The sequence below is a fragment of the Strix aluco genome, chromosome 3, assembly GCF_031877795.1.
Source record: "Strix aluco isolate bStrAlu1 chromosome 3, bStrAlu1.hap1, whole genome shotgun sequence".
In the NCBI taxonomy this organism is placed as follows: domain Eukaryota; kingdom Metazoa; phylum Chordata; class Aves; order Strigiformes; family Strigidae; genus Strix; species Strix aluco.
The window spans coordinates 342,977-369,253 of record NC_133933.1 but is presented as its reverse complement, the minus strand read 5'-3'; the positions used below and the strand labels follow the sequence as shown (position 1 = coordinate 369,253).

Genomic DNA, 26,277 nt, shown 5'->3' with positions numbered 1-26,277 from the left:
AAGCAGCACCTGAGAAACGAGACGTTGATTTTCACTCAGCCAAGTTTCTCTCATAGCTGCCTTGCGATCAAATCTGCGTGCAAGTTGTTCCAGTTTCTCTTGTCTGATGAGCTCATTTCGCAGTGCCAGTTCTCTTTCATGTTCAGCTTTTTCCAGTCTTTCCCAGGCCTGAAGTCGTGGAGGAAAAACATGCGTCTTCTAAACACACATTCTTATAGGATTATGATAAATCACATCTTCTTTGCATGAAATCAGGACTGAAGTCACTAACAGCCAAGTTTCACAAAACTGGCTTATTTATTTATATGCCAATAAATCTGGTTTGCATTGGCTGGCCTTACACCTTGCTTGCTAATGTAAGCGCATGACTTAAAATTTGTTCTCAATTCATTCATTCATTTTCTGAGCAAGTGGTATAAGACTTGTTTATCTCAGATGCATTTTCTCAAGGTCATTTGGTTTTTGCCTCCAACAAGGCCTGAGCAAACCACCTGGCTTGAATGTGTAAGACAGTATTTGTTTGAAAAAAAAATCTTCCGAGCACTACTCCCAAATAAGTGGATTCTATCTTCCTCATTTAGGAAAGAAGAATTAGAGATTCACGCCCTCTCACCTCTAAAATCAACACACAATTGTTATTCTTTCTTACATCCACTTTGGAAAAGAAAACAACTGCAGAATTCAGTTACTTCTGGTGCATAGAAGTCCTTTTTCCCCCAAAGCCAAATGTTATTCACATGCATGACATTAGTATTACAAAAATAAAAAGTCTTAGAAGCATGTTGAAAGCCAGCTAATCACCTTTCAGATCTTCTTACAAACAACAAAAATACCCACAATTAAACACAAACTACCCAAGATTCTTCTAAATCCTAACAGATGTGAAACTGCCTGAAACCCAAGTCTTTTTTTTAGGTATTCACAGGCACGGGGGCTTAACGCAGACAGGAGAGCCGTGCAGTTTACTGCTCTCCAGGTCGCAGAGCGAGGCCACGGACACCCCCAGCAGCTGCTCCGGGAACGCCAAGCATGATCAAACCCAAACGAGGAAAGCTCAGTCTTGTGTTGTTTGTTATCCTTGAGAGAGCCTGTCAGCTCTGCTGCTGTTCTGACAGCTGCACTGGCACAAAAAAGAGCTGCGTAAACCCTGAGAGGGAACCCTGGAGAGGCCTGAGGGCGTCCCTTCGCTCTCCCTCAGTGCGGGCAGCGGGGCAGGCAGGGAGGGCTGCAGTGCCTAGACAGCGTAGCTACGTGCTGTCGACTAACAGCCAGGAGCCTGGAGGAGCAAGGCAGGGCTACCAGAGCCATAACCAACTGCACGGAATGACCGAGCATTTTTCCAGTGCAGAAGATCTTACAGATGCAGAGAATACCCAGGGACTTGATTCAGCTTCGTGAGTCCGAGTGTTAAGGAAAGATCACCCCCGCCCCTGCCGTTCCCTGTGGTCCCCTACATCAAGGCTGGAAGTAGCAAATGTGTTTGTTCCCAGTATGCTGACACACTGAAAGGAAACAACAAAATCCTGAGTGGCACAGGAGGAGCTGGCTCAGTTTACCTTGTTAATGTCAGAGATGAGTTTGCCCTCCCTGGGCATGTATACTTTCTGATTGTTGGCTCTCATTTTGCTTTGGATGGTAAAAAGCAGCACTTCTAGGTTTCCTTTTTCTGTAAATCTAAACAAAATTTTGCAAAAGAACTGAGTTACAATAAAGCTTTCATTGCTACCAAGGTATTACAAAGCATTTCCTTAAAATACTGACATTATGAATGGAGCATTCAGATTAACACCTTCATCTTGTGTGAAAGCTGGAAGCAACTGAAATAGCCCACACATCCCCTGGAACCAGTTGGGTTGAACAGCAAAAGAAACTTCACAGAAATCAGTTGTCTGTGTGCTTAGATTTAAACCCCCCGAGGGACAGAGGGCTGCATTTTTTTGTTCTACTGCGTGTGTTGCCCTAGTTTGTTCTATCGACTCAAGAAACTGAAGTTTTATTTAAAGCCCACTGCAGTCAGTAAACTCTTCCCACTGTGTTCCCTGAGCTGAACGCCTGGGAAACAAACAAACTCCATGGGCACTGGGGAATAGACTGCCATTTTAGAAGACATCTGGATATTCTGCAGTGTTTTGGATTGTGATTATTATCCATTAGAACTTACATTAGACAAAAATAATAAAACAGATCTGATATCCTAATGCGAAAAGAAACTTTCCAGAAATAAGTTGCACAGTTTTGGCTGTGTCAGTTTTAGTAAGCACAGTTATGTTTTACAAAGCCAGACACACTTCCTCTTGATCCTGGGTAACCAGGAAGACTCTTTTAATAGCAGTGTGCTGGGGATACTACTGCACTAACACAGTGTGCTGTTACCACTCATATTATAAGGCAAGCATCTCAGTGAAGTAACCGCTTCCAGGACTCTGAGATCCTGCAGGCAACACACTTTTCATCGCCGTTGTTGTTATTATCTGCACACTGAAGAGCATAAAGCAAACAGGCCCCGAGTAATAATGGTGAGTGCCAGTTAGAAATATGATATCTGGGTTCGTTCAGAAAAATAAATTCTTAAGCCAAGATTAAAATTACTTGGATGTGTTTGTTTTTAAAAAAAATCAATGATTGACTAAACAAAACAAGACCACTGTTGTTTTAAGCTAAGATGAAAATTACTTGGGTGGTTTCTCCACTGTGCGGTAAGTGTTGAATGCCTGTAGCTGCTGCTGCACACCAACTAGCGAGTTGGCAAATTTGCGATTGTTGAGGATGATAATGGTTTGCTCAATCCACTCAAGAAGGTCAGAAGCCAGCGATTCGTATTTTTCAATCATTTTCTCTGTTTCAATGGCATTGTCAAGCACCTGCAACAAGCAGCACAACATGACATGAACAACAAGGGCGGTGCTCTTCAGTCAGTTAAATCTGACCAGCTACAGAAAAGGCACTGCTGGGGGACCTGACTTATGAGTCAGAGCACTCACTGCCGAGCGCCACGGGGGCTGGCATCCCTGAGGAACGGTGGCCTTGCATTTTTCAGCAGTGAATTCCCATGATCCCGCGGCAATAGAGGGGCAGAGCTGAGGCTTACAAAAGGATCCATGCTCCGTCTGCCAGCTGTAAAGACGGGGGCAACTTTGCCAAAAGGCAGAGAATGACTGCACATTTTTTCAATTAGGGACTTCTCTGGGCTCCAGAAGAGACAGAGAACTCAGAAGGTCAGGAGCAGTTAATGAGAAAGGAAAAGCAGCAATGATGCAAAATTAACAAGCAAAAATAAAACACCGGCCAAATGTTTTCTAATACAAGGCAGCTGGAAATTAACTACTCCTCACAGTCATATGGGAATATTTAACATTCAAAACGTGCCCAAAAGCAAAACTAAAAACCACCATACAGTGGACCCTTAAAAAACTAACATCCAAGAGGAAAACAAAAATCAGAAATATTTCAGCTGCTTTGTAACAATTTATAATTTGAACTTGCAAACCTTTCCAATACGTTTTCCTTCAACTGCTAGAGCTTTCATCTTGGAGAAGTAGTGGTAATAGGTCACCACGTAGGTGATGATTGACTTTTCATCGGGGTGATCAACGCTGATATCTGCAAAGCAAACCAGAGCTGTCTTACCACACTGATGGCACAGGGGTTAAAACAACAAAGCTTACAATGCAACAAGGATGCACTCCAGAGTCAGAGAGATGGCTCCAGTGGCAGTTCAGCTCCTAAGACTCATGCCCTAATCAGAAAGAAATTCAGCAGCTTTGGGCTGGTTCTGGATTACCTGGTGTTGCACAGTATTGAGCTTTGTCACTAAGAAGGGCCGCTCTATCCCTCTGTCTTAGTGTGGGCTGTGGTTAAAGCACCCATCTGTGGGCTAGGGACCTCTGGGAGTCAGGTTCCAGACTCTGCCACAGCTTGTGTGCGGCCAAGTAACTTCTCTAGTGTCTGTGTGAGTTGACAGAACTACTGTGAATTGAGAACTTCATTATCAGCATCGGGAGAGAAGAATTCCAACCTAATAGTATGGCTCTCCAGGAAAATCTTCGGAGAGATACAGACAGAAAACAAATTATTTCCTGTCCTGCAGCAATTCTGAGGCACTGTAAAATAAGCAAGAAGAAACCTGCCCAAACACAAAGCCTCTATTTGCCCTGTCACAAGAAAATTTCCTGTCCTTGGCATCTTGAGCAGCCTTCCAATAGCAGGAGCATGCAGAGTGTCAGGAAAGCCAGGCTGCAACTCCCTGACAGCCTGTGAAAGAAACTGCTAACTATGTGCTGAAATCCCCATCGCTCATCTGCCAGCTGCCAGAAAGTGTTTCTCAGGGCAGATCAGAAGGGTGCCTCTAACTGGAATGGTTTTATGTATACAGGGCCAGTCCAGTGATCCTGTCAGATGGGGGAAAATAAACACAGGATGCAGGGCTCTGGTGCTGCCACTGCTCAGCCTTCTGCAGCAGACATCTTGCATTCTCTCCTGCCCTCTCTGCCCCTATCACCAGGTGAGTCAGCAGCCTCCAGCTGCTCTTTAACACAAAAAGCTATCAGAGAGCTGTGCCCTGCAACAAGGAGGGCTGGCAGCGAAAAGAGCCCTCGAAGAGCTGTAAAGCGCTGAAACTGCAGGAATTCTTACCCTCGGGGTCCAGGAGCTTAGTAAGACCAAGGTGTTGCTCTGCAAGGTTAAAAGCATTCTGCAGATTGTAGTGTGCATTTGATTTCTTCAGCTTGTCAAAATCAATCAGATCAGGCCTAGACAAGATAGAAAATTCTTTAAATTTCCCAAAGCACAGCGCAGTCACCCTCAAATGAACAAATGAACGAGCAGCTGCAATCCTCAGAAAACCTGGCCCCTCGTGCTGCCGAGGTTGCACCTGCCCAGTAGCCCTGCACATTTCAACGAAGCTATGAAAGGAATGAAGTAATGCCCGGCACACGTCATGGCAGAACCCAGCCCATGGCAAGAAACCGAGGACAGCTTAACAGCAGTAAAGGTGACCCCGGAGAAGAAAGGAACAAAGCTGTGCTCAGGCAGTCTCTCCTCATGCCCACGTAGGCGTGCAAGCCATCCCAAAAACTCCACCAGAGCTTGCCAACGAGCAGCATCCCCAGCCACATCAAAGGCTACCACCCCATCATGCCATCCCTGCACAGAGATTTCTTTCCCCTCCAGGCTGCTGTCATCTGTGGTCTCCCCCTCCCACCCCCAAATTCTAGGGAACCAGACCCGATCATCAGTTACTCAATAGGGTACAAGAACTTCTCTTCCAACCTGGTCAGTCTCAAACTAAAACAATCACATGCATCATTTATTCTCTTGAAACCAAAAGCAACCTGTTTTGACTTGTGATGTGAGAAGCTGTTGCCCAGATGAGCTCACAGTGACCGCAAGAGCCGTAAAACTCTAAAGCAAGGCAAGCTGCTGTAAAACTTTCAGCAATTCTTCAACTTTCTCCTCTCCACAGATTTTAAAATCGAGCTGCAAGATAACTGCAGAGCCCAGTGCACACTGCAACAGTCCAAGCTTTCCAAATCCATAAAGGCGTTGAGCCACACGTACCTGTGCTTATGTATTAGTGCATTGAAAGCCATCCCGTCCCTCCAGCTCGTAGTAAAGTTGTGAATATTGACATTGGGGTAACTGACAGAACAAAAACCAAAGAGAGCACAGTCAATATAGCACCCCTGCTGCAGCCCTGCATACTCTGTCACTAAAAGCTGGTTGCACGAGTGACACGTTTATTGCAAACCTGCGCCCCATGGGTACACAGATGCAAAAATAATTTGTTTGGTGATCTGGGCATTTTGCAGGTCTCCAAACATTTCAGGCTGCTCACGAACCCCTTTCATAAGAGTTCTTGGAAGGAGAAGATGAAGTACCACTAAAATAATGCTGAAGTGCCCCAAGTCATCACAGGGACATCCAAGTTTCATGGGGGAAACATGCTGAATCCCTACAAATGGATATTTAATTATGCAAGAAGGTTACTGTCAGAGAAAGACGTTTTGGTAATATTTCTATGTATATATGGGAAGAGGGAAAAGTTGGTGGCAAACATCTTCAGAGTAGGGTGAAAAAGAGTCAGCATATTGCTATATATTCATGGATTATCAGATTGGTATGTTTATCACACAGCATTAATGTAATAAATTCGGATTTTTCTGACTTGAAAACATCAATTCATTTCTCTTGGTTGAATCCACTTAAGGAGAGATATGTGTTTGCCCATTTAAAATTATTTCAGTGAAAATTCAAAGTGCTGTAAGAGCTTTAGAGATAATCACTTAATCCACACTCACCCAGCTGTCTTCATCTGGCACCACAAAAGCAAAGCATCTTTAGCAGATTTCTTCTCCTTGTTGTCCTCAGTTTCAACACTGATATCTTGGATCTAAAATTAACATACAAGGTTTAAATATTTCTCTGAGAAAACACATTGTTTGCCTTTTTTGAAAAGATGAAAGGAACTATATCACAATATAAGTAACAAAAGAAATCTACGATGACAGGCAGGGTGGAAGTAGGGGAATGCTCTTCCTCATTTAAGAGCATTCATGTAAAAAGAAAGGTACATCTGGCCTTGTTTTACCAGAGGACTACTCTTTGGTTAGTCCATTGACAAAACAGTTTAAAATTAATGAGAAAATTTATTTCCAACTGCCAAGGCAAACCCTGCCCTACACAGCATTGTGGTTTCACCCCGCAAGGTGTCTCCTCCTGCAAGGGTGCTGAGCACATCCAGGACCCGGGGGTGCAGCGGGCAGAGGCCCCTCTGAGGGGATCTGCAGGCAAAAGCTAACCAGGGGTTTCACAGCAGCAAACGATTTTGGGACTTCAAGCTTGGAGGAAATAGTGTTTGCCCTTAGCAGCATCACAACTACATATTCCGGACTCTAGGCTGTTATCCAGTTTTTTAAAAGAGGAAAAAGAAATAAAAGGTGAAAAAAAAAAGGAAACCCCTTTTTACTTCATATGGGGAAAAGTATCTCATTTTATGGATATAGTTCACTGCTTTTTAAAGAGTATTGCAGCTTCAGTGAAGTTCCACCGCAAGTCAGACACTTTCATATTAGGAAAACACTGAGCAACACCAAAATTAAGAGAATGTTGAATTTATTAAATGTTTCTTACTGTGTTATTTATTATAAATTATGTATTTATTATATAAATCTATTATCCTTTCTGCAAAGGGACTTCCCAGCTTTTTTTAACTGAGCGCAAAGACCAACGTGCAACTTGCTGGAAAACAAGAAATCTCAGCCTTTAGTTGGGACACTGAAACAACCCCTGTGGGCACCCTTAATCCGCTGCAGTGCCAAGTCAGCCAGGTTAGCGATAATCACCGCAGAGGTGAAGAGCAGCTGAGGGCAGCATTTCCTCCCGGGTTTGCAAGAGCATATAGGTCTATGTATGACTGGAGCTTCATATTTACGAGGAATTTAAGAATAAAACCATATGACTGTCCACACGGGAAACTGCCATCGGCTGCCACTACGGATCAGCAGCACCATGAAGACTCGTTTATCCTCTCCCCTTGGCTCTGGAGCACCTCCTGCCACACGCTAAGTGTTTTTCACTCCCAGCATCTCAGAGGGCCTGGCAGCACTCCACTCTTTAAATGAAGTATATTACAAACAAGCACAGAAAACGCACATGCGTGTATACCTGTCTGTATATATATATCTTTACCTGGAATCTCAGGATAATAGTCCAAATAAGGCCAAGTGTCAGCCTGTGATTCCCATCCACGATATCATGAGATCCCATGTTCTCTAGGTGCACTCTTTGCTCTTTCAGGAACTGGAGGGCTTTATCAACATTCTCCAGGCAATGGATGCGCATCCTTCCCTTAGTTGGTTTGGGCTAGAAGGTAAAAGGGAGAAGAAAACCATGTATTACTGTAGATGGAAGGAAAAAAAAAAAGCGCACTTGTTAACTCTTCAGTGCAGGCAGGTGAGTCACCCACCCTGTGCACTGGCAGCCAGCAATACTGCACACATCTGTTCTTCAGGGTCAAGGGACAGAACCACCCCTGCCATCCTACAGCACATTTACACAAGGGTGATGGTGGCACATGTCAAACCCGGGGTGGACATTCCAACATCCCAGACCTGAGTCACACATGCTGGGCACCACTTTAATTTGCCTTTATTTTGCCTGCTTGCTTCTTTCATTTCCTCTGTCTCATATATTCATTCACTAGCCAGAAGATAAACCATTTTGTTAGGTTCATGCCACACCTGTTACATTTTCCCAAGATGCTTCTTTTCTCCAGTACAAGTCCTTCCACACTGAAAAATAAGATTCTGCAAAGAAAAAGATACGAAACAAACTGCTAACTGGCACACGCGTGCAATAGAGGGATTTGGTAGTGAATGCTCCAGAGACTATCTGTAAATACGGATACACACTCTCCAAAAAGGCACCTCAGATTTGGACCATAAGCTACCCAATAAAATTCCTCGACAAGGAAATGTCATTGCTTTTTTTTTTTGGTCAGTTGAAGTAGGATAAATAGCATGAAAATAACAGAAGAGATTTATTCCAAACAATTTCTTCACCAGAATGTAAAAACAATAATAAAAGAATCAGCCACACCAATGTAACACAATTTTATGATGGCCCAGTGCAAATGAAAAAGCCCGTGAATATATTAACAGCACGCAGAAGTCTGCTGTAAAACTGAGTAAAATTAAAGCAACTTTGTTCTGCAGATGAGGATTGCAGCTGAATAGCCTGTTCAGTGCTCACTGAGATGTCACCAGAGGTACTCGGCCAAACTACTAATTGACATAATTTCCTTGTTTTCTGCAGTGAATGTAATTAACTGGGCATGGAAATAGCTCAGGCAAAATCCTCGCCCCAGACTGCATTCAAGTGGAAGAGTTTCAGTCGGAGCCATGTTACGGTCCCTCCAAACAGCAGTCTGTATGGGTGTGTCACGAAGAGGAAACACTTGCTAGAAAGATGTCCTTCAGAACACCTAAACCCCTGAGGTCATTAGTTTCACTTCAGCTTCTAGTTAGCACATTCTCCTCCAGAGGCCGGGTAACGATGCAGAGAAAGTCAAGCCACAGTGCCCAGCAAGGGCAAAAATTTCCAAGAACCTGCCACTGCTTTTGGGTATAAAAGTGCCTCTGAAGAGGCACAAATTGCACGTACACCCCATGGACACACCATACAGCCCAAATGCTGGCAGTCCAGGGTGAAGAGCCGTGCGGTGAGCGGGGGCAGGAGTGTGGTTACAGGGCTGACCGAACCCAGCCGGAGACCCCTCGCTACCCGCAGGGCCGAGCCACGACCCATCCCTTTGCTGGAACTACCGGTCACCCAGGAGCGTGGTAAAACAGACCACGGGTTTAATTTAATCTTGCAAAACATGGGAAGGAAGGCTGTTCCCAAGGCAGGAGAGGGAGCGCCCAGCTGCGGGGAAAGGTGGAGGTGAGGCTGCACCCAGCAGCTGCCCGGCCCACGACTCGCCCCAGCCCACTGCCACGCCCGAGAGCCCCAGGTCAGCTTTACTCGGTGTGCTGGCTTTTATGGTGTGTTCCCAACGCACAGCCACGGCTGTGACTGCGGCCATTTCCAAGCAGCAGTGGCAGACATGGCTCTGTTCCCCCTGCCTTAAACCTACGCAGCAGCTGCATTCCCTCTAATGCTTCAAGTTATTGAGCAGAAAATGGTTTTAAAAGCTCTTTTTCTTCTCTCAGACACTCCAGCACCAAGGTGACAGAGCTAATACCATCCATGTTCGATGTTTTATTTAGTTCCTGAGAGCAGCTGCTCCCACCCACACTCTGTACGATGACATACTCTCTCCAATTAAGAATCCAGGAAACATAACCTTCAGGTTACTGGCAGGATTTTTTCTCCCACAAACACAATGACTGTACGTGAAGCAGCAGAGCACACACAGTAAACCTGAACCCTGTAGAGCACGAGCGGGCTGACGTATTTTTCTAGTGCTCCAGCACTAGGTGCACCTTCTGGCTCAGAAATTCCCTACCAGGGCTGTAACAGCTTATTAGCAGCGTCACCTAGGGCTGCTCAAACTATGGTTTATTAATGGTCCGATAAGGCGCTTCAAATTTCTGCATGGGCAAGAATGACACAGTGCCACCTGGCCAAACAGACGTGCACCCCAAGAAGACAGAACGTTCAGTCTTTCTGTGCCTCCACGCAGGCAGGCCGTACCGTTTAACCCACCGTTCTGCAACAAAAAGAGGAAGTTTTGTACTCGGTGTGGCTGTGCTTGCCCCACTCCTGCACAGCCTCAAGATGAGACACAGGGAGACACAACTTCCACCTTCACTGGGCGAACAGAGATCCAGATGTTGACCAGAGGGAAAGAAAGCACGCTGAGCACGTCGTTTACTGTACTTACCGAAACTCAGAGTCTTCACATGCACATTATGAGGAAAACGTTTTACATCAAAAACCTTCCCAACAGAAAACGGGACAGAACTCACTAGAGAGAGTCTGCTCCAACAGTCTGACCTTTGAGCATCCAGGAATTGCAAGGAGTTTGCTAGTCCTTTATATAGTTATGGAAGAAACTGAGCTAAATGCTTGATTTTATGCTCAAAAAAATTCTCAGCTTTATTTTTCTGTTTGGGCGAAGCCAGTTAACAGTGCGTGCAAACAAAATTACAACTGGCTTTTCATACTGGCTGGGCTATTTTCCGCTTTGCTCTGTGAGACTATTGCACGCTATCACTCTCTTTCCAAATACTGTGCTGCACAGAGGAACTTATGTACTAAGGTCTGGACTAAATACTAGGATTAGGAATCAAGCTGTGCAGAGACAGGAAGATGTTGCCCTTACTGGACTCTCTCATTTTGAGTTTCTCCAACGTACCTTCAAGGACTCTGAGTTGTCAATCATCAAAGATCACAACAGCTTTTGAAAAGTGCAGGGTTTGTGCAAACGAGGCTGGAGGTCTTACAGGGGGCACAGAGCAGTCCTGCTTCTCTGATTAGTATCCTAAATCCTGGACTCTGCTCCACAGGCATATGGCTCCAGCTCCAGAATCTGAATCCCAGTTTCAAAAGTGAGAAAACAATTCCTGTTTGTTCTACTGCTTCAGTAAACACACCACATTAAAATAATCATCTAGGCTAGTTTCTGCGTTTATTTATTGCTTTCTTACAATTTGATGTTTCTTGTCTTGATTTTAAGCTTTCTGCATAAGACGCTGCCTTTAGATTTTTGCTTGGGTGTCATGGAGATATCAGAACCTAACCAATAGCAGCTAAAATAAATTCCAAAAGGCTGGAGAACATCAACAAGTAGACGCTATGTGCCGATCCTCCTGGAATACTTTTGGTGTGTGTAATTGTCTCAAGGTTTAGTGCATTGCGTTATCTGTAGTCTTGTTTGCAGAGGAAGGTGTGGTGGAATGTACTGTTCAAACAGAGACTGCTGTCCTCCATCCTGAGATAAGGGAGCTACAGAAAGAACTGGTGGTGGTGCAGGCAGCTGCCAATGCGACACGCAAGAGATGATGCAAGCGCAGAGCCAGCAGTCTCACCGGGCGGCTCCTGCACCCTCCCCGCCCCAACAGCTGTGTAAGCTCTGCTTGCATTTTTCAAAACCTGGAGTGAAAAATGTAAATGAATCACGCAGCAAGAGTCACACGACTAGTCTTGAGCTTCACTGCTGCTATTTGACACTCCAAGTCAAATCCTGGCAGGCACATAGTAAGCTTTAAACAGCGGTGGCACGGTTGCTGTCTGAATCCTCAAATAATGGGGCATGTTGGTTTCAGTTATTCCTGTGTGAGTAACATCTGCTACCTGCAGTGAGCATGCCAAACCCAATACCTCACCCAAGTAAACAATGTGGCACAGAGAAACATGTTTTGAGCAAAATGTAGTTGACAAACATCAAGATTAGTTACCTCCATCCACACAACACCCTCACCCACACAGGGTACTTCTACGCATGTCAGAGCTGCATCACCCTCACAGATGTAGTCAGAAACGTCCCTCTCTGGCCTTACTGTACAAACTCTACACTGTGGGCCGTATGTTCGGTTGTTACCCAGAGTCTTAAGCCAGGGAGCTTCCATTAATAGGAGTGCTTGATGACACGCGATTACACAGTCTCCTCATGTAGCCTTGGGTCTTAGCTAAAGACCCGCATTTCTTTGACAAGATTGCTTTAAATTAGGTAGCTAAGAGCATAGCCGTCATTTAAGGAACTGAAGGAAAAACTGATACCCAGCCATTTCCTGACACCCAGTGTTCCTGTCACGCAGCAGCATTTTTCACTACAGGGATTTTCTTAATCACCGCTCCCTTGTGCTGGGATCAAGTGGGCTCTCTCAGCACACCCAAAGAAAGAATTTGCCCCATTTATTTAAATTCATCGTAGATATTTGTCTAGCTGAAGAAAATCCAAGCCTTATCTATCCTAGTAAAATCAAGTACCCTCAGAAGGGCTCCTGAGCAGTGGGATGTGATTAACACCACGGCTCACACTGCTGCAGTGCCTCCCAGGGCGACTGGGCCCTCTCCCACCAGCTCTGCTCCACGAGCCCCCCAGCATGCTCCCGGGAAGGCAGAAGGGATGCTGCAGGCCCTGGGCCTGCGGGCAGCCTGCGGGCAGCCACCTGCAGCTGCCGGCTCTGGTTACCAGCGCAGAAAGGGGCCGGCTGGCCACAGTGCCCGGGAACGTTCCTCGGCACATCTAATTCACCGAGACGGTGCCAGGGGCTGGAGAACATCTAGTGCTCTGTGCCTGCCAGGGTCAGGAGCAGGGAGTTTGCTCCTGGAGGCACTCAGCACCCCACCCGCAGCGAACCTGTGAAGGAGACTTCCTTGATTCCTACTGAAACCAATAGGAAGGGGTTTTAACAGCGTTTGCATCCAGCTGAAGCCATTTCTTTAACACATAAAAGGACATTTGCAGCGCTGAACCCTCAGTACCCACTTTTGCTGTACTTCAGTTGAGCCAAGGATTCACCAAAACACCACCCAAAACCAAAACAACCCCCCCCAACGAATATGAATAAACACTTACAAGTCTCTCTCCTGAAAGAACTTCCAGAAGTTTGATGAGCATCCTTCCATCGCGAAGGTCAGTGTACAAATCTGTAATTCTGCATGACACGCGTGCCAAGTGGGAGTTAACCCACTTTGTGAAAGTCTTCTTCTGAACTGCCTCACGTTCATCTGTCAGGAAAACAACACAGTGTCACTGGAAATAAATCACAGTTCATGTACCTTCATAAAAATGGGATGTTCAAACATGTCCAATATTAAATGCAGACATAGCTTATTTTCTTGGCACAGACATTGAAGAAATTGGGACTTTTCACTGAAAATCCACCTTTCTTCCTATTTTATGGCATTTTCTAATGTCAGTGGGAGTTTTACTGAGTTATATCTATGGAGTGAATCTGCAGTATACATTGCAGACTTACTTGCTGCTCAGATAGGCAGCCTTCTCAAGGTGTAAAGAGGTCTGTCACAGAGCTACAACATAAAAGCCCCTTTGGACTAATGAAACTGTCCAATACCTTGATCAAGAGTTATCCTCCACCACTGGAAGAACAGGTCAACTTCTGCTCACGAATAAGCACACAGTTCCACAACAGATCCCCTGAAATACCAGAGGCTGCTTTGGATGACGATAGGTACAAAAGACAGCAGAGACCAAAGCTTCCCATTCACTTTTTTCCCCTTCTCATTATAATATTTATTTGCAGAGTCAACATTTGTAACTGTATTTACACAACATCAGGATGAACTTTTCCATAACTACATGTCTGCAGTAGACTTGAATTTATTTAAAGCCATAGAAAAATAGGTTTTTTCCACCTTCCTTTCCCAGAGTCTTTCACAACTGTTTACACATGAAAACTTCGGCTACGAGAGCTCTCAATGCACAGGCTCGCTACAGTGCACAGTAATTCAGAAACTCCTCAACAGCAATCTGCCAAGCCGAGAACTCTCAGACAGAAAATATTATACATCTTTGTGGTTAAATCCTTTTGCCAAGGGCTTTGGATGAAGCCCGCCCTTGTTAGCAAAAAGTCATTTCACTGAGCTGGGAACTACTACAGACTGAATTTGTCAAAACACAGGTGCTCAAACCCGGACTCCAAAGTCTGTAATTAGACATACAAATGAAAGCGGCCTGCTTGTCCAGCAGCTGAGCACCTCAGCCTCCCATCAGTCTCTTCAAAGTTGCTGGCGTGTTCAGAAACAGGACAGAAAGACTGGTAAATCCTAACCCAAAATGTAACATGTCTAGCTCTGAAACCTCCAAGTACACTGAAACACAGAAAACGTCACGATGGTGCAGATCAGTGCCGAGTTTCAGAGGATGCTGTCCTTCAAAAGGAAGGACGTGCCCCCGTCCTGGCAGCACAGCACGCTGGGGCACGATCCCAGCACGATCACAACCCCTGACAGCCGCCACACCTGCAAGACCTTGAGGACAGTAGCAAAAGCCAGATGAAGAAGCTGAGGCTGAAGAGGACAGAAAGTTGGGAAACAAGAAAAAGATGGTAAGAAAAGACATCCTATAGTAGAATGGTGGTAAGGAAGAGGAAGCTGACAGGAGTGGAAGAGCAGAGCAACACTACAGTGGCGGTTTGCCCAGTTTCATAAACCCCACCCTAAGATTTCAGTTCCTCCCATGTATTTCTTGGTACCCATGTGGTAGGACATGACCAAAGCTAATGCACTGAAACTGTCCCCTTTGTAACAGCTTTTACCTACCTATAAGGTGTGAAATTAAGAAAATGGAGCCTGAAAAGATGAACAAGGTGGGGTTTGCGATAAAACCACAATATACTTTCAATGAACTGACAGTCTGCATTACTCTTGTTTGTCCTCACTCTGTATGAAGCAGAGGATTGCTAAGATATAGGAAGCGAACAGGAAACCTGCAGGAACTGTGGCTTGTCTTCCAGCACACCAAGAGGACCAAGAGCAGCTCTCAGAAGGCCTTTCCCCCCCGGCCCTGCCCCAGAGCCCGCCGACGCCGCGGGATGCACGTGCCCTCCCCTGCCAGGACATCCCAGCGCCAGCAGCACAAGCACTGTGTGAACAGAACAATGGCCAGCTGGTTAGAAAGCCCAAACCTTGTCGCAGCAAGGCATACTAGAAAAATAAATACTATCTTTGCAGTCAAAAGCCGCAGCGTCTCCTAACCATGTTGCAATTTGTACCCGTGGCGTAACAACAGAGCTTGTCCAATCTTGGATCAAAGAAGAAAAAACCCAACGCATCCAACTAGGGGAAATAGTTGTCTGATTTAAATATAGTGTCTACTAACCCTAAATATATATTTTATGAACTATTTATAGCAAGTTCCTGGGAATGCTGTATCTGCATATCTGCTTGTCTAGTAATCCATGCTTTTAGTGGAACTATTTTTCTAAAATGAGTCACAGAAGAAAAGCCTTGCAATAGTTGGTGCTTTTTAAAGAAAATTCCAACAGAAATTACCACATCTCCCTTCACCAGCTTGAACAAGCCCCAAAACAGCTCTGCAAGTTTGTTTATTTAATCACTGTAGTCTATATACAGAAGCACAACATTCAGAGATCCTTGTGGTTACATTCATTCCAGAGAGAAATATGGATGTACAGGATCCTAAAACCAGAGCTGGATACAGAAAATATTATGTGAAACAAAAAAGCTATCAAATATCATCGTGAAGCCATCCATTAAAAAAATCTTTGGTCAAAAAGTTATGGTCATCAACAATCCTCCCAATTGGGGATCACAATAATAGTAACGGGTGGGGTAAGAACATCCATATGGCTTTAGTAAAAGAAGATGAAGGGTCAGAGCCTAATTCTGAACAGATTAAAGACATGATGTGGGAAATACAGTGACATGCCAAGTCAGGTTGTGAAAACTTTGGTGCTGCTGTATTAATTGACACCAGCTTAGGATCTTCTGCTGTTGAAAGCAAGTTCAAGGAAGCCAACAGATCAGGGGGCTCCAGGCAGCCCTTCCAGGGGGTAGAAGACGGGTCCCTCCTGCAGACAGCACTGACGTGGCCCAGGGGTCACTCTCCCTAAAAGCCTTCCCCACTCCAGCACAATTGATGGCCCTGAAAAAGGACATGGAAGTGCATTTCTTCAGGCAGTGGGGATTCAGGGAAAAAAGCCCGAGGAAGTTCCAGTGACTCCTTTTATCCTGTGCTGCCTCAGCATCCTTAAACACATGGAATTATCAGTGAGGGCGAGGATGGGAACCCAGCCTCCAGGCTCTCCCTGTTCGCTGCAGGGCCTCTGTGCTTTGGCGGCTGATGCTGGTGCCATTATGCGGGTTTCTTTAGTCTAGTTCAGAGGCAGTTGCTGCCTCTCCCCATCTGCCTTCCCGTTTCCTCTGTCTTGCTCGCTGTGGTCCTCCATTTCCTGTTTATGGTGAGAGGCTGACGGGCTCCGTTGGGGTTTCTGGTTCCTCACGTCCGCACCCGCCCCGCGCCCGCTCTCATCTTCACTCCACTGACATGACCCCCACCCATCCTCTGCGGTGCCGTCCTCCTCCCTGCTCTGCCACTAGACAACAACAGCCTGAAAACCTCCCCCGAGCCGCAGCTGCGCTGGTTCCAGCGCTGACTCTGCACGCTGAGCCTGCTGGTGGCTCCTCACGGCTGGCTGAGCAGCTCCAGTGCTGTGGATTTTACAGCTTTTCGGTTTCTTCCCATCTCTCCTCCTGTCCTCTGAGTCACGGCAAGAACGGCCAAAGGCAGGGAGAGCCCTGACTGCCCGGGCAGCCCCCAGCTCCCTGGGAAAACCCCGCGGCACCCGCGACAGCCCGGCCCCCACCTGCTCACGGCCAGCTTCTGGGGACACCCGGCAACTTATCCCAGAGAAATGCCACCAGGGAGACAGAGCGGCCCTTTCAGGCTCCTAATGGGCCTGTCACCCAGGAGGGCCACTCTGCATCACACACTTGGCACAGGCGAGGCGCCACTCTCCAGTTCCCCGCTGACACCATTAGTGGGACAAAACCAGAAGGGAGAAGGCGCGGCCGCTCTTCCCCCCGCATCGCTGAACTCTGGGGTGCTCCCACAACGTGGGAAAGCAAAACAAGCCCGCTTTGGAAGCTGTGGGACTGGGGCTGGTCATGTTAAAACCTCTCCTGATTATTTCTACACAGTGTTTCACAACAACTGCAGGTTTTTGCAACGCTTTAACCAACCCTTTCAAACTGATAAACTGTATTTTTCTGCTCTGGGGTTTCAGGTTAGAACACGCACAGAATTAAAGCCAATGACTTTTGGTTACGTGTCAGAGAAAGAAACAGACAGAAAAGTGGTGCTTACAGCTCTGCCAGTTCAACTCAACACACAACTGTGACTTTTAACGTGCAGTGCTGTGTCAGAACCCACAGGCTAAGGGCCAGGTGCATCCCCGAGCGATGAGACCAGGGATTTAACGTCAGCCATGGGCCCTGAAGTGCTGTTCATGAACCTCATGTGATCATTTTGACAAACGTCCTTCATACTTCCAAAAACACAGTTTTAGATTTTGAAGATTAATAAAAACTAGAGGATATGGGTGGAGCTCCAAGTGTCCTACAGCTTGTGAAAACATTTGTTTCCCAAGGGTAAAGAGAAATGCACAACATGCAAAACACACACAGCAGGAAAACGGAAGGCGCTTTAACAGCAGTATTGATAATAGAGAATCCAACTTATCTTGAAGCAACACTGGGAAGGAAATTTCCTTTATGCGGAAACCCCCACAACAATACTACCAGCATACAGCAGCTTGCAAACCCCAGCTCTGTGACCCATAAATCAAGGTCTGACTTTGTTTAGGAGTTTAGTAAATAAACTGGAGTTTGTACACTGAAATTTGCATCAACCAGGGCTGGAGGGGATCAAAAGCAGACATCTAGCCACCTCCCTGCTTAAGAAGAGTCATTTCTTCCTCTATTAATTGGATGAGAAAAAAGCCTGACAAAAAGGTGGTTAACCTTTGGAAAGACCAGAGCCAGGAGCGCCAGTGGCTGAATCCCCAGCACGGGACAGCGGGAGGGGGGGTCGCACACACCATCCTCCCTCTGTCACACGCTCAATTCCACTGAGTGAACTCAATAGGACTCTGCCAGAATAACAGAGAATTTCTGTTAACTGCCCTGGAAAATTTTGCATGGCTGCGGGAGCCGGCTGCGAGAAGCGTGGGCTGCCGTGACCCCTGGGCTGCTCCCGCGTGCCAGAGAGCGTTATCAGCCCCGGTCCCTCCGCACCTCTGCAGCACGAACTGCTGCTGTGGCAAAGGTTACCTGTGCGGCCGCCTGTTTTCTAAAAACAGCTTGGAGATTATCTGCTCCCTTCCCTACCGGTCAAACCGCATTTTCAACAAACTGACCTTGAATCCATTTCAAAGTGAATGGCAAATATGTCTGGCGCAGAGTGCTGCCAGCCCCGCGCAGGTAAGGCAGCAGCTCCTGCCAGCCTCCACACCCCATCAGATAAACAGCGACCCGGGGCTCTCAAAGGAGCCGAAACGCTACTGAAGGGAAGGAGAAATCAGAGCACCAAAGGGAAGCCGAAAGGCGCCCAGAGCGTCCAGGCCTGCTGCCGGGTGGCCAGTGTGTGCGCGGCCGCCCTGGGCCAGCCCGCGGGCCGAGGCACCGGGCCAGCGGCAGGCAGCCCACACTGGAGCCCTCTAATACCTCAGACAGATTAAGGATGAGTTTTAATCCCTAACTCCAAAAGCTCTGTCTCCTGCAGGTGTACGTTTCCTTAGATTTCCATGCTGAAAGTAATTTCTCCACATTAAAATTATTATTTTTGCACTATAGCAACGAAGGCAGCCAGCGTGCGCCCTCCACAACGCGTTGCTCAACACCCGGACTCAGCTCTGCTCCAGGCGCTCCGCTCCTGCTGACCCCAACACCCCCAGCTTCCCAGAACTCCCCCACTGTCCCCCAGGTTAACCGTGCAGAGAACAGAGCTTCCTTTCACAGGACAACACTCCCAGTAGCGCAGGTTTTCAGGGCAGAGGATATCACCATTTTGTCGTAGATGTGAGGATATGGAGTTAAATAGCCAGTAATATTTGTGGTTTCACAAATTCCAGCCGTGGTTGAAAGTTTTTAAATTGAGAAAGATGCCTGAGAGAACAGCAGATCAGCTGCTGGGACCAGAACGTGGTGATCAAACAAGATCAGGAAACAACAGGAATGCATGTACTGCGATAACCTCCACCATTTGTTACAGTAACAGAAGACCAATACTGGACAGGAAATAATTCTAATGCAGGCCTAACCTCTCTTGTTTCAGGTAGGCTTGAGCACAGGCTTCTACAAAAGAACTCCACTGTATGGCCCAAGACTGGTACACAGATCCCTCAGCAGATCTGACAGGACCACATAAGAGCTCCTTTGCTCACCACTCCTGCAGCACCTTGAGACAAGAACACCACCGGTGGCTCCTGGGCCTTACACGTCCTGTCCGGAACAAGGGCTGCACGCTCAGAGCAAGGCTGGGGCTACCCGCAGCCCTGGCCTGGGATCCTCGCCGAGGAAGGAGACTGCAGCTGGGTTTTGTGTGCTCCTGACAGCCTGGCAGGAGCCCGCCCTGGAGGAGACCCTGGGCTGGGACCCTCCGGAGGGGCTGCCTGCCTGGGGGGGGCTGCCTGCCTAGAGGGGGGCTGCCTGCCTGGGAGGTGGGATGCCTGCCTACGCCAGTCAAGCAGCTGATGCAACACTAAATATAACCCAGAGGGGCAAAAAGCACCTCCGTGTGTCCATACCTGGAGCAGTGGAGGAGAGAACCATCTGCTTGGCTGAACACTCACGACACCACGGCCTTTTCACACGGGCCCTGTGCACGCTATTTCAGCAACAGGCCCGGTGAGAACAGTGCATAAACATGCACAGTCAGGCACTGAGAGTCTAAATTAAAATATATTCAAATCAATCAACAGAGGAAAAAATGATGGAAGGAGGAAGGATCACCCAGTCAGAAAGAGAACTATTAGCTGGCTGTAGAGAAAAGGAAATAAAATTAGTTTCTCCCAACATTTAAATGTCCTATGACTATCTCTCCCCCTTAGTAGTAAGACAGTAAAACTGAACCAGCTGCAGATAACAGGTCAGGACTGAAAACAAGAGTTGATAAAAACGGAAAAAAAAGTGTCTAATGTAGAAGACAGAAGTCCATAACACACAGGTGCAGAGGCAAGCAACAACCTAGAACGAAACCTGCAGCAAGTCAAACTCACACACATCTCATGCAGAGAACATGATACATGTGGGTCCAATGCTTAGAAACAACAGGTGAACTTTAAAAAAAAAAAAAAAGCATCTCTTTCATCTTTACTTCAATCTTGTGGACAGTTTAACATGGAGGAATGACTGCAGCTGATGGTTTTGATGCAAGTAGGATATACTTGGTATGGTTATTTCATGGCACAAAGTAATCTGTGGTGTGACCTCCCCATCAAAAATGGTGAGATTACACCAAAGCTTTTACATGCTTGAACATGACTTAAGACAAGAACTTGAATGCAAGCGTGAAAGATGACAAAGCAACAACGTGGTTTTGTTCATGCTGTGTTTAGCTGGTGATTTTCATTAAGAGCAAAATCCATGCTGCTTTCCCACCTGCTACACAGAGACTACTGTTCCCAAGTCAGGGGTGTGTTCAGCAATCCATTCTCTTTTACTGCGAAGCACCAGCCAGCTTCTAAATCCTATTAAATATCTACCCTTCTCTACTAAACATTACAGCATGTGATTACTTTCACTGCTGAAAATGCTCTGAAAAGAAAAAAGGGAAAGCTACATAATGCAGCATGTAGAAAAAAAAAATTCTGCTGCTTTCTCTCTTTGATGTCACTAAACCTCTCTCACACAATAAAATGATGCACAGAACAATGTCCGGTAGCCAGCCAAGCATTACAGGGTGTGGAAGGGCACGTCTCCTCATTGTCTTTATTTTTACACAGAGTTTATGGTATTTTCGTGTCAGCAGTACAAAAATAAACCTCCTGAAAGCCAGCTTGGGATTCATGTAGAAGAGTGATTATGTTCAACTGCAAGAAGTTGCTGTAAAGTCTCCCACAATAAATAAATGAAATATAAAAGTCATCTGGGTTAAACCACTGGAAGAATTCAGCCTTTTTAAAAAAAAAAAATAATAATTCAGAAGATGAAGATGACATATTTAAGCAGATTTAGAGAGAATACGTGGTCAGCTCTCCCTACACTGGTCAAGCTATGGGAACTGCTGGTTTAACTTCAGGGACACTGGAACACCAAATTGTGTGAATGCCTCCCACATCGTGACCAGCTCCCTGCAATGGACAACACAGTGCCACACAGACCAGCTCATGAACATTCGCCATCACCTTTTTTTTCCTGGTACTCTAGGATACCAGCTGACTTCTTGGTTTTCTGTATGAAATGCAAAGCAGCTACAGAAATGGAACCTTTCTAGTAGATGATTAAAATGGTTTAACACCTCTGGGTGCTGCTCTTGGAAACACTACACCCATCCTCAGCTTTAAACACCATCGTCTGCCCTGGTTTAAATATAACCACTCACATTATTGAAGTCCGTTACGAGAAAAATGTTCAGGAAGACCAAGGCCTGATCTCCAAAATGTATTTGGAGAAAGATGTTACAAAACCATTTTTACAGCAAAATAGCAGAAGTACAGCTGAATAAAGGAATAAATAACTTTATGGCCTAATGAGCATGCAGTACTGAGTTCAAATGGGACTTCTTTTAAAAACAGCATGAAAAATACCTCAGTGTTGTCATAATTTAACGTAAAAGGACACAAATGCCTTACGGCTGATTCGGTGTTAGTGGTTTTACACTTGTTGCCATTTTTTCCCTTTGCGTAACAGAAAAATCACTTCATGAAAAGGAGCGTGGAAAAAGCATCGGCCTGGCCCAGGACACTGCCTGTGACATTCCCACAGAACAAGAAGGAAAACCTGAGGTCACTGCGCTATTTCAAGTACACACCATCTGTGGGGTCTGCACAGTTTCCTTGAAAAAACATTATGAGCATAATGCAGGGAAGTGCCAGGGCTTTTCGGAGGGGGGGCAGTGCTGTTACTTTCCCGACTTGCCCAAAGCACTGTCTGATGGGCAGCGTTGCAAGGGGGAGAGCAAGGCTTTGGCACGGGCACAGAACACGCCAGGTACTTCACTACATAAGGTCCATCTCATTTCTTCCTCTGCTCAGCAAATCCAGCAGAATGGAAGAATTTTTACGTCAGATTCCCACTTGTCTATAGAGGGAAATACAAGAGTAGGAAGGAGGAGTTGGGTTTTTTTACTGTTTCTGTTGTTCTCTCTTCCTTTCAGCACTCCGCCCTCTTCTCTGTAGCTGCGGGTAATGCAACAGTTGTCACACAAGACTACCAGCAACCTGCTATTTCTACAACCCAACTATGTGAGCAGACTGGGATCCTCCCTATCTACGTATCTGGAAACGTGAAATTGTAACTGTTAAGCAGAGATGAGTCAGTAAGGGATGGGCATCAGGAGTCAGCATTCACCGTGCAGACAGAAGAATGGATGCTGAAACCCATCTTTGACAGAGCAAACCCAGGCACTGCGGACAGAAACTTAAGAGTAGCACACAGCCAAGCAAGGGAATCTGCTTGATGGCTGATGGGTATCAAGAGGAAAGATGTCACTGTGAGGGTGTTCAGACACAAGATCACCCATGAGCTTTTGGATCTCCATCCTTAGGGGTATTCAACAGGACAAATCCCTAAGCAACCCGATCTAACATGGAAGTTGATCCTGCTTGGAGCAGGTGTGCTGTACCAAATAAACTCCTCTTCCAACCTAAAGTATTCTGTGATTCTAAGATTTTTAGCAAGCTTGAAGAAGTGGCCAGGAGACTGAACTGCTAGTATTCCTGTGGAATCCCATCTTGAGATCTTTTCTTTCATCTGAGGCACAAGCTGAGACATTGCATGGAGAGAAAAGTCAAAGCTGTGGTATGTTTTGACCATGCTTCTTTAAAAACTCATTGGAATCAAAAAGAACAATAGATAAAAGAAATGCCAAGCCTTTGTTGGGTTCATGTTTAAATCTAATTTCACTTTAATGACAGAGAAGCATGGATAGAAAACAAATAAATCTATGATGAATGCATTTAATCCTTTCAAAATATTCAATCTCGGTGCTAAGAGATGTTATCATTATAATTAATTGCTGTTAAATTATAATTTTCATTATCACAGAAATATTTTAAATGGAAGAACATTTAAACAACCACTGCGTTGATCAGGGATTAATAATAGCTGATTTCATAGCCTTGCTGAACAACCTGTTTAGCTCATCCAGTTTCCATGGTCACGCCGTAATTTACTATTGTTAAGTGCGTGCTGTATTGTAGAGTCAGACCCACTGCACTGCTCTGACAGGCTGCCAACAAAAGCAGTAACACTGCAGGTAAGCCAGGCCATGGCTCAGCCAGCCTGAGATCTAAACTGAATCCCAAAGGTGAAAGCTGAATGAGTAACAGCAATAAAAATATTGTGGATTACAATAAAAATTACTTGTCTAACTGAAGGAACTACGGTATTTATAACATGCAGTTATTTCTAAGAAGGGAGGTTTTTAAAATGAATGGATTTTAATGAGATTTGAAACAAACTGCTAATAAGAAGCATTAGGGGAAAAATCCCTAATCTTCTCTGTCTCTAATCTGCAAACCCATCATGCAGGGCTCCAGCTGAAGTCCTGGAGTTGTTGTCTCTTGAGACTGGCAGAATTGGTGCCTTCACCTGTTGGCTTGCTTAGGAACAGCTCCAGAAAACTGAACCACAATGTAAACTTGAACACACACATTCCAATCAGTCACTCTGTATATCACAGTTCTTTTTTAAGTGGTAATTAAAAAAATAATAAATCTTTCTTCCCATGCCCTACCTGCTTTCTTGGCACTTCTGAGGTACAAACAAGTTGCACATACATTCTAATTCCACACCTCAAAATTGTCCTGTTGGTCTGTTTGATTCCAATCTAAAGGTCATTTAGTGATCTGCTTTTGAGGGACAACGTGGCATGTTTAAGCAAAATCATTTTAGCCTTTGGAGTTATGCAAGAGTGGGGGAAAAAAACCCCAACCTTTCCAGCACAGCATTTCCTGGCCGTGTAATAACTTTCAAAGTAGGACCATAAAAAAGCCCTTTCTTTGAAACCGAGTCTCAGAGATCTCTCTGAAATTTAAAAGGTGACACAAATTTGGAGGAATCAGTTGGATAAAGTTATACTTTGAACACCTTAAATATGTACCTTCATCCAGAAACATCACTTGTTTTTCTAGTCTAAAAGTGTATTTGTGTGTCATACTGATTGTGCAATGCCCTGACTACACAAACGGAACAGCTCTACATCGGTACAAAGGTGCAGCTTCCAAAGTCATCTGTGAGAGCTCCCAAAAATTTACCTTCACTTACTGCCTTGAATTTTTAGCACACTAAGAAAGTTAAGTGCCAAACATCATCAGCTCAGCATAATCAATACAAGAAGCACCCAAACACTCCTGATCAAAGTCATTTCACTGATGCTTCCTTAATCACGTTGCACATGGGCTCTCCAGTCGAAGCTTTTACCTCCCTCAAAACGTGAAATGGTGGTGTTGAGGTTTTAAAAGAAAACAAGACTATGAAATATGGCAATCAGTAAAGGAAATGCAGAGCGCAAGAACTTCTGAACGCTAAGGGACTGATTAATGATCCCAAGTGCCTGTTGATGTGATATTAATGCTATTAAAAAATAATTCAGGTATTGGTTAAGCACAGAACTATTGCACGTTTGCCCCACATACGTGAACAGGTTCTCTGAACTAGACTATTTGTGTGCTTACACCCATCTTGCACACCGCCCTAGCCTGTCACACAGACGTACGTGTGTACCCAAGCATGAAGACGCACTGATGACACCTTACACCGATTGTGAGCGCCTTACTTGTGCCTTCTGGAAGCCTGAGACGTGACAACTCACTGATTTTCAGGTCTCCAAACTTAAAAGCACATTTAAGCCTAACTCAAATACACAAGACATTTATGTGTAAGAACAAGCTCCATGAATACATTTGTGAATATGGAGTGCACGGTGACCTGCAGCTGGTGCCAGGGAAATGCTTTTAAACCTGGCGTCAGTAGCTGAACCAGAAGGGAGAGCTGACTTACAGAGCACAGAAGACAAAAAGTGTTCTGGCATTAGTGGTTCACAAACATACGCTTGAAAACTCTGCTAGGACCTGGTTGGGATGGGCCACATTGATGGAGACTGGAGAAGAGGTAAAGGACAGCCCCCTGCCCAGCCCACTGAAACAGGCACTGTGGAGTTTCAGGAAAAACGGGGGGAAAAGTCCCCTCCCAGCTGCTGTTTTATTCTGTGTTGCCAGAGCTGGCAGGTGCTGGCCCCAGCCCTGCCATACCCAGCCTAGAGAGAGATGCTCTCCTGGAGCCAGTGCCCTACTACGCTCCATCCCTGCAGACGATGCCACCACCAGGACATGCTGCATGGCTAAAGATTTTACATCTTAAGTGTCCTGACGTGTTGCCTGTTTTCCCAGACAACTTGTGATTGCTTTTATTTAGGAAAAAAAAGTATCTGCAGCAGGGAACTGGCTGGAACACAGGTGGCCCCAGGTGCAGAGGATATGTAAGCATCTTTCAAGTGGCACAGAGTATCATCAGCATCAATGTACTGACAAATAACAGTGCAACTCCGCTGTTAGGAGCAAATGTTCCCGTAAATAAGGATTTATATCATGGGGACTTTATAATATACTCTATCAGGCATCATTAGTAACATATTTATTTTGGGTGAGAGACAGAGAGAAGCATTTCAAGGTATGTGAGCAGCAGTGGATTTATGGCAAAAATGTGCCAAACTTGCACGTCTCGCTCTGTGAACGCCTTCGTAAGGACTCGGGCCACAGCTATGAACAATCATGTCCAGATGCAGCCAGCACATAATCTGCTATTAGAGGCTGATGGATTATCAGCGCACCCATACAAGTGACAGTGGCCAGGACATCACCTAGGGAACAGTCAGAAAATTGTCTACAGGCAGCGACAATTTTCTCAAATGACCTCCTTGAGCTAGGAGGGACACGCACCTTCCCCTGACCAGGCGAGGCCGTGAGGGTGAAACGCAACTCGTGCCCCACAGGGTGAATGAAGCCTGTGAAGACACAGAGAGGGAATGGGGCACAATTCACACCCGAGAACGCAAATACAGTTCCCACAGCCACAGCTAAAGTAGTTCCCGATACCCTTTTCCTTCTTCTTTGGGCTCAAGATTGGAGC

At 45.7% G+C, this 26,277-nt stretch overlaps 1 protein-coding gene across 4 annotated transcripts in view; it reads right to left on the bottom strand.

Annotated features, from left to right (window-relative positions):
- SPTBN1 (spectrin beta, non-erythrocytic 1) overlaps positions 1–26,277 on the bottom strand; it is a 151,738-nt gene that overhangs the window by 40,766 nt on the left and 84,695 nt on the right. For all 4 annotated transcript variants that reach the window (XM_074817067.1, XM_074817068.1, XM_074817066.1 and 1 more), the window contains 9 exons: positions 13,022–13,173; positions 7,687–7,860; positions 6,297–6,388; positions 5,557–5,637; positions 4,633–4,748; positions 3,488–3,600; positions 2,674–2,861; positions 1,557–1,674; positions 10–168 (listed from right to left, as the gene is read on the bottom strand). In XM_074817067.1, the coding sequence (XP_074673168.1) occupies positions 10–168; positions 1,557–1,674; positions 2,674–2,861; positions 3,488–3,600; positions 4,633–4,748; positions 5,557–5,637; positions 6,297–6,388; positions 7,687–7,860; positions 13,022–13,173 (1,193 nt within the window). The remainder of the gene's footprint in view (positions 1–9; positions 169–1,556; positions 1,675–2,673; positions 2,862–3,487; positions 3,601–4,632; positions 4,749–5,556; positions 5,638–6,296; positions 6,389–7,686; positions 7,861–13,021; positions 13,174–26,277) is intronic.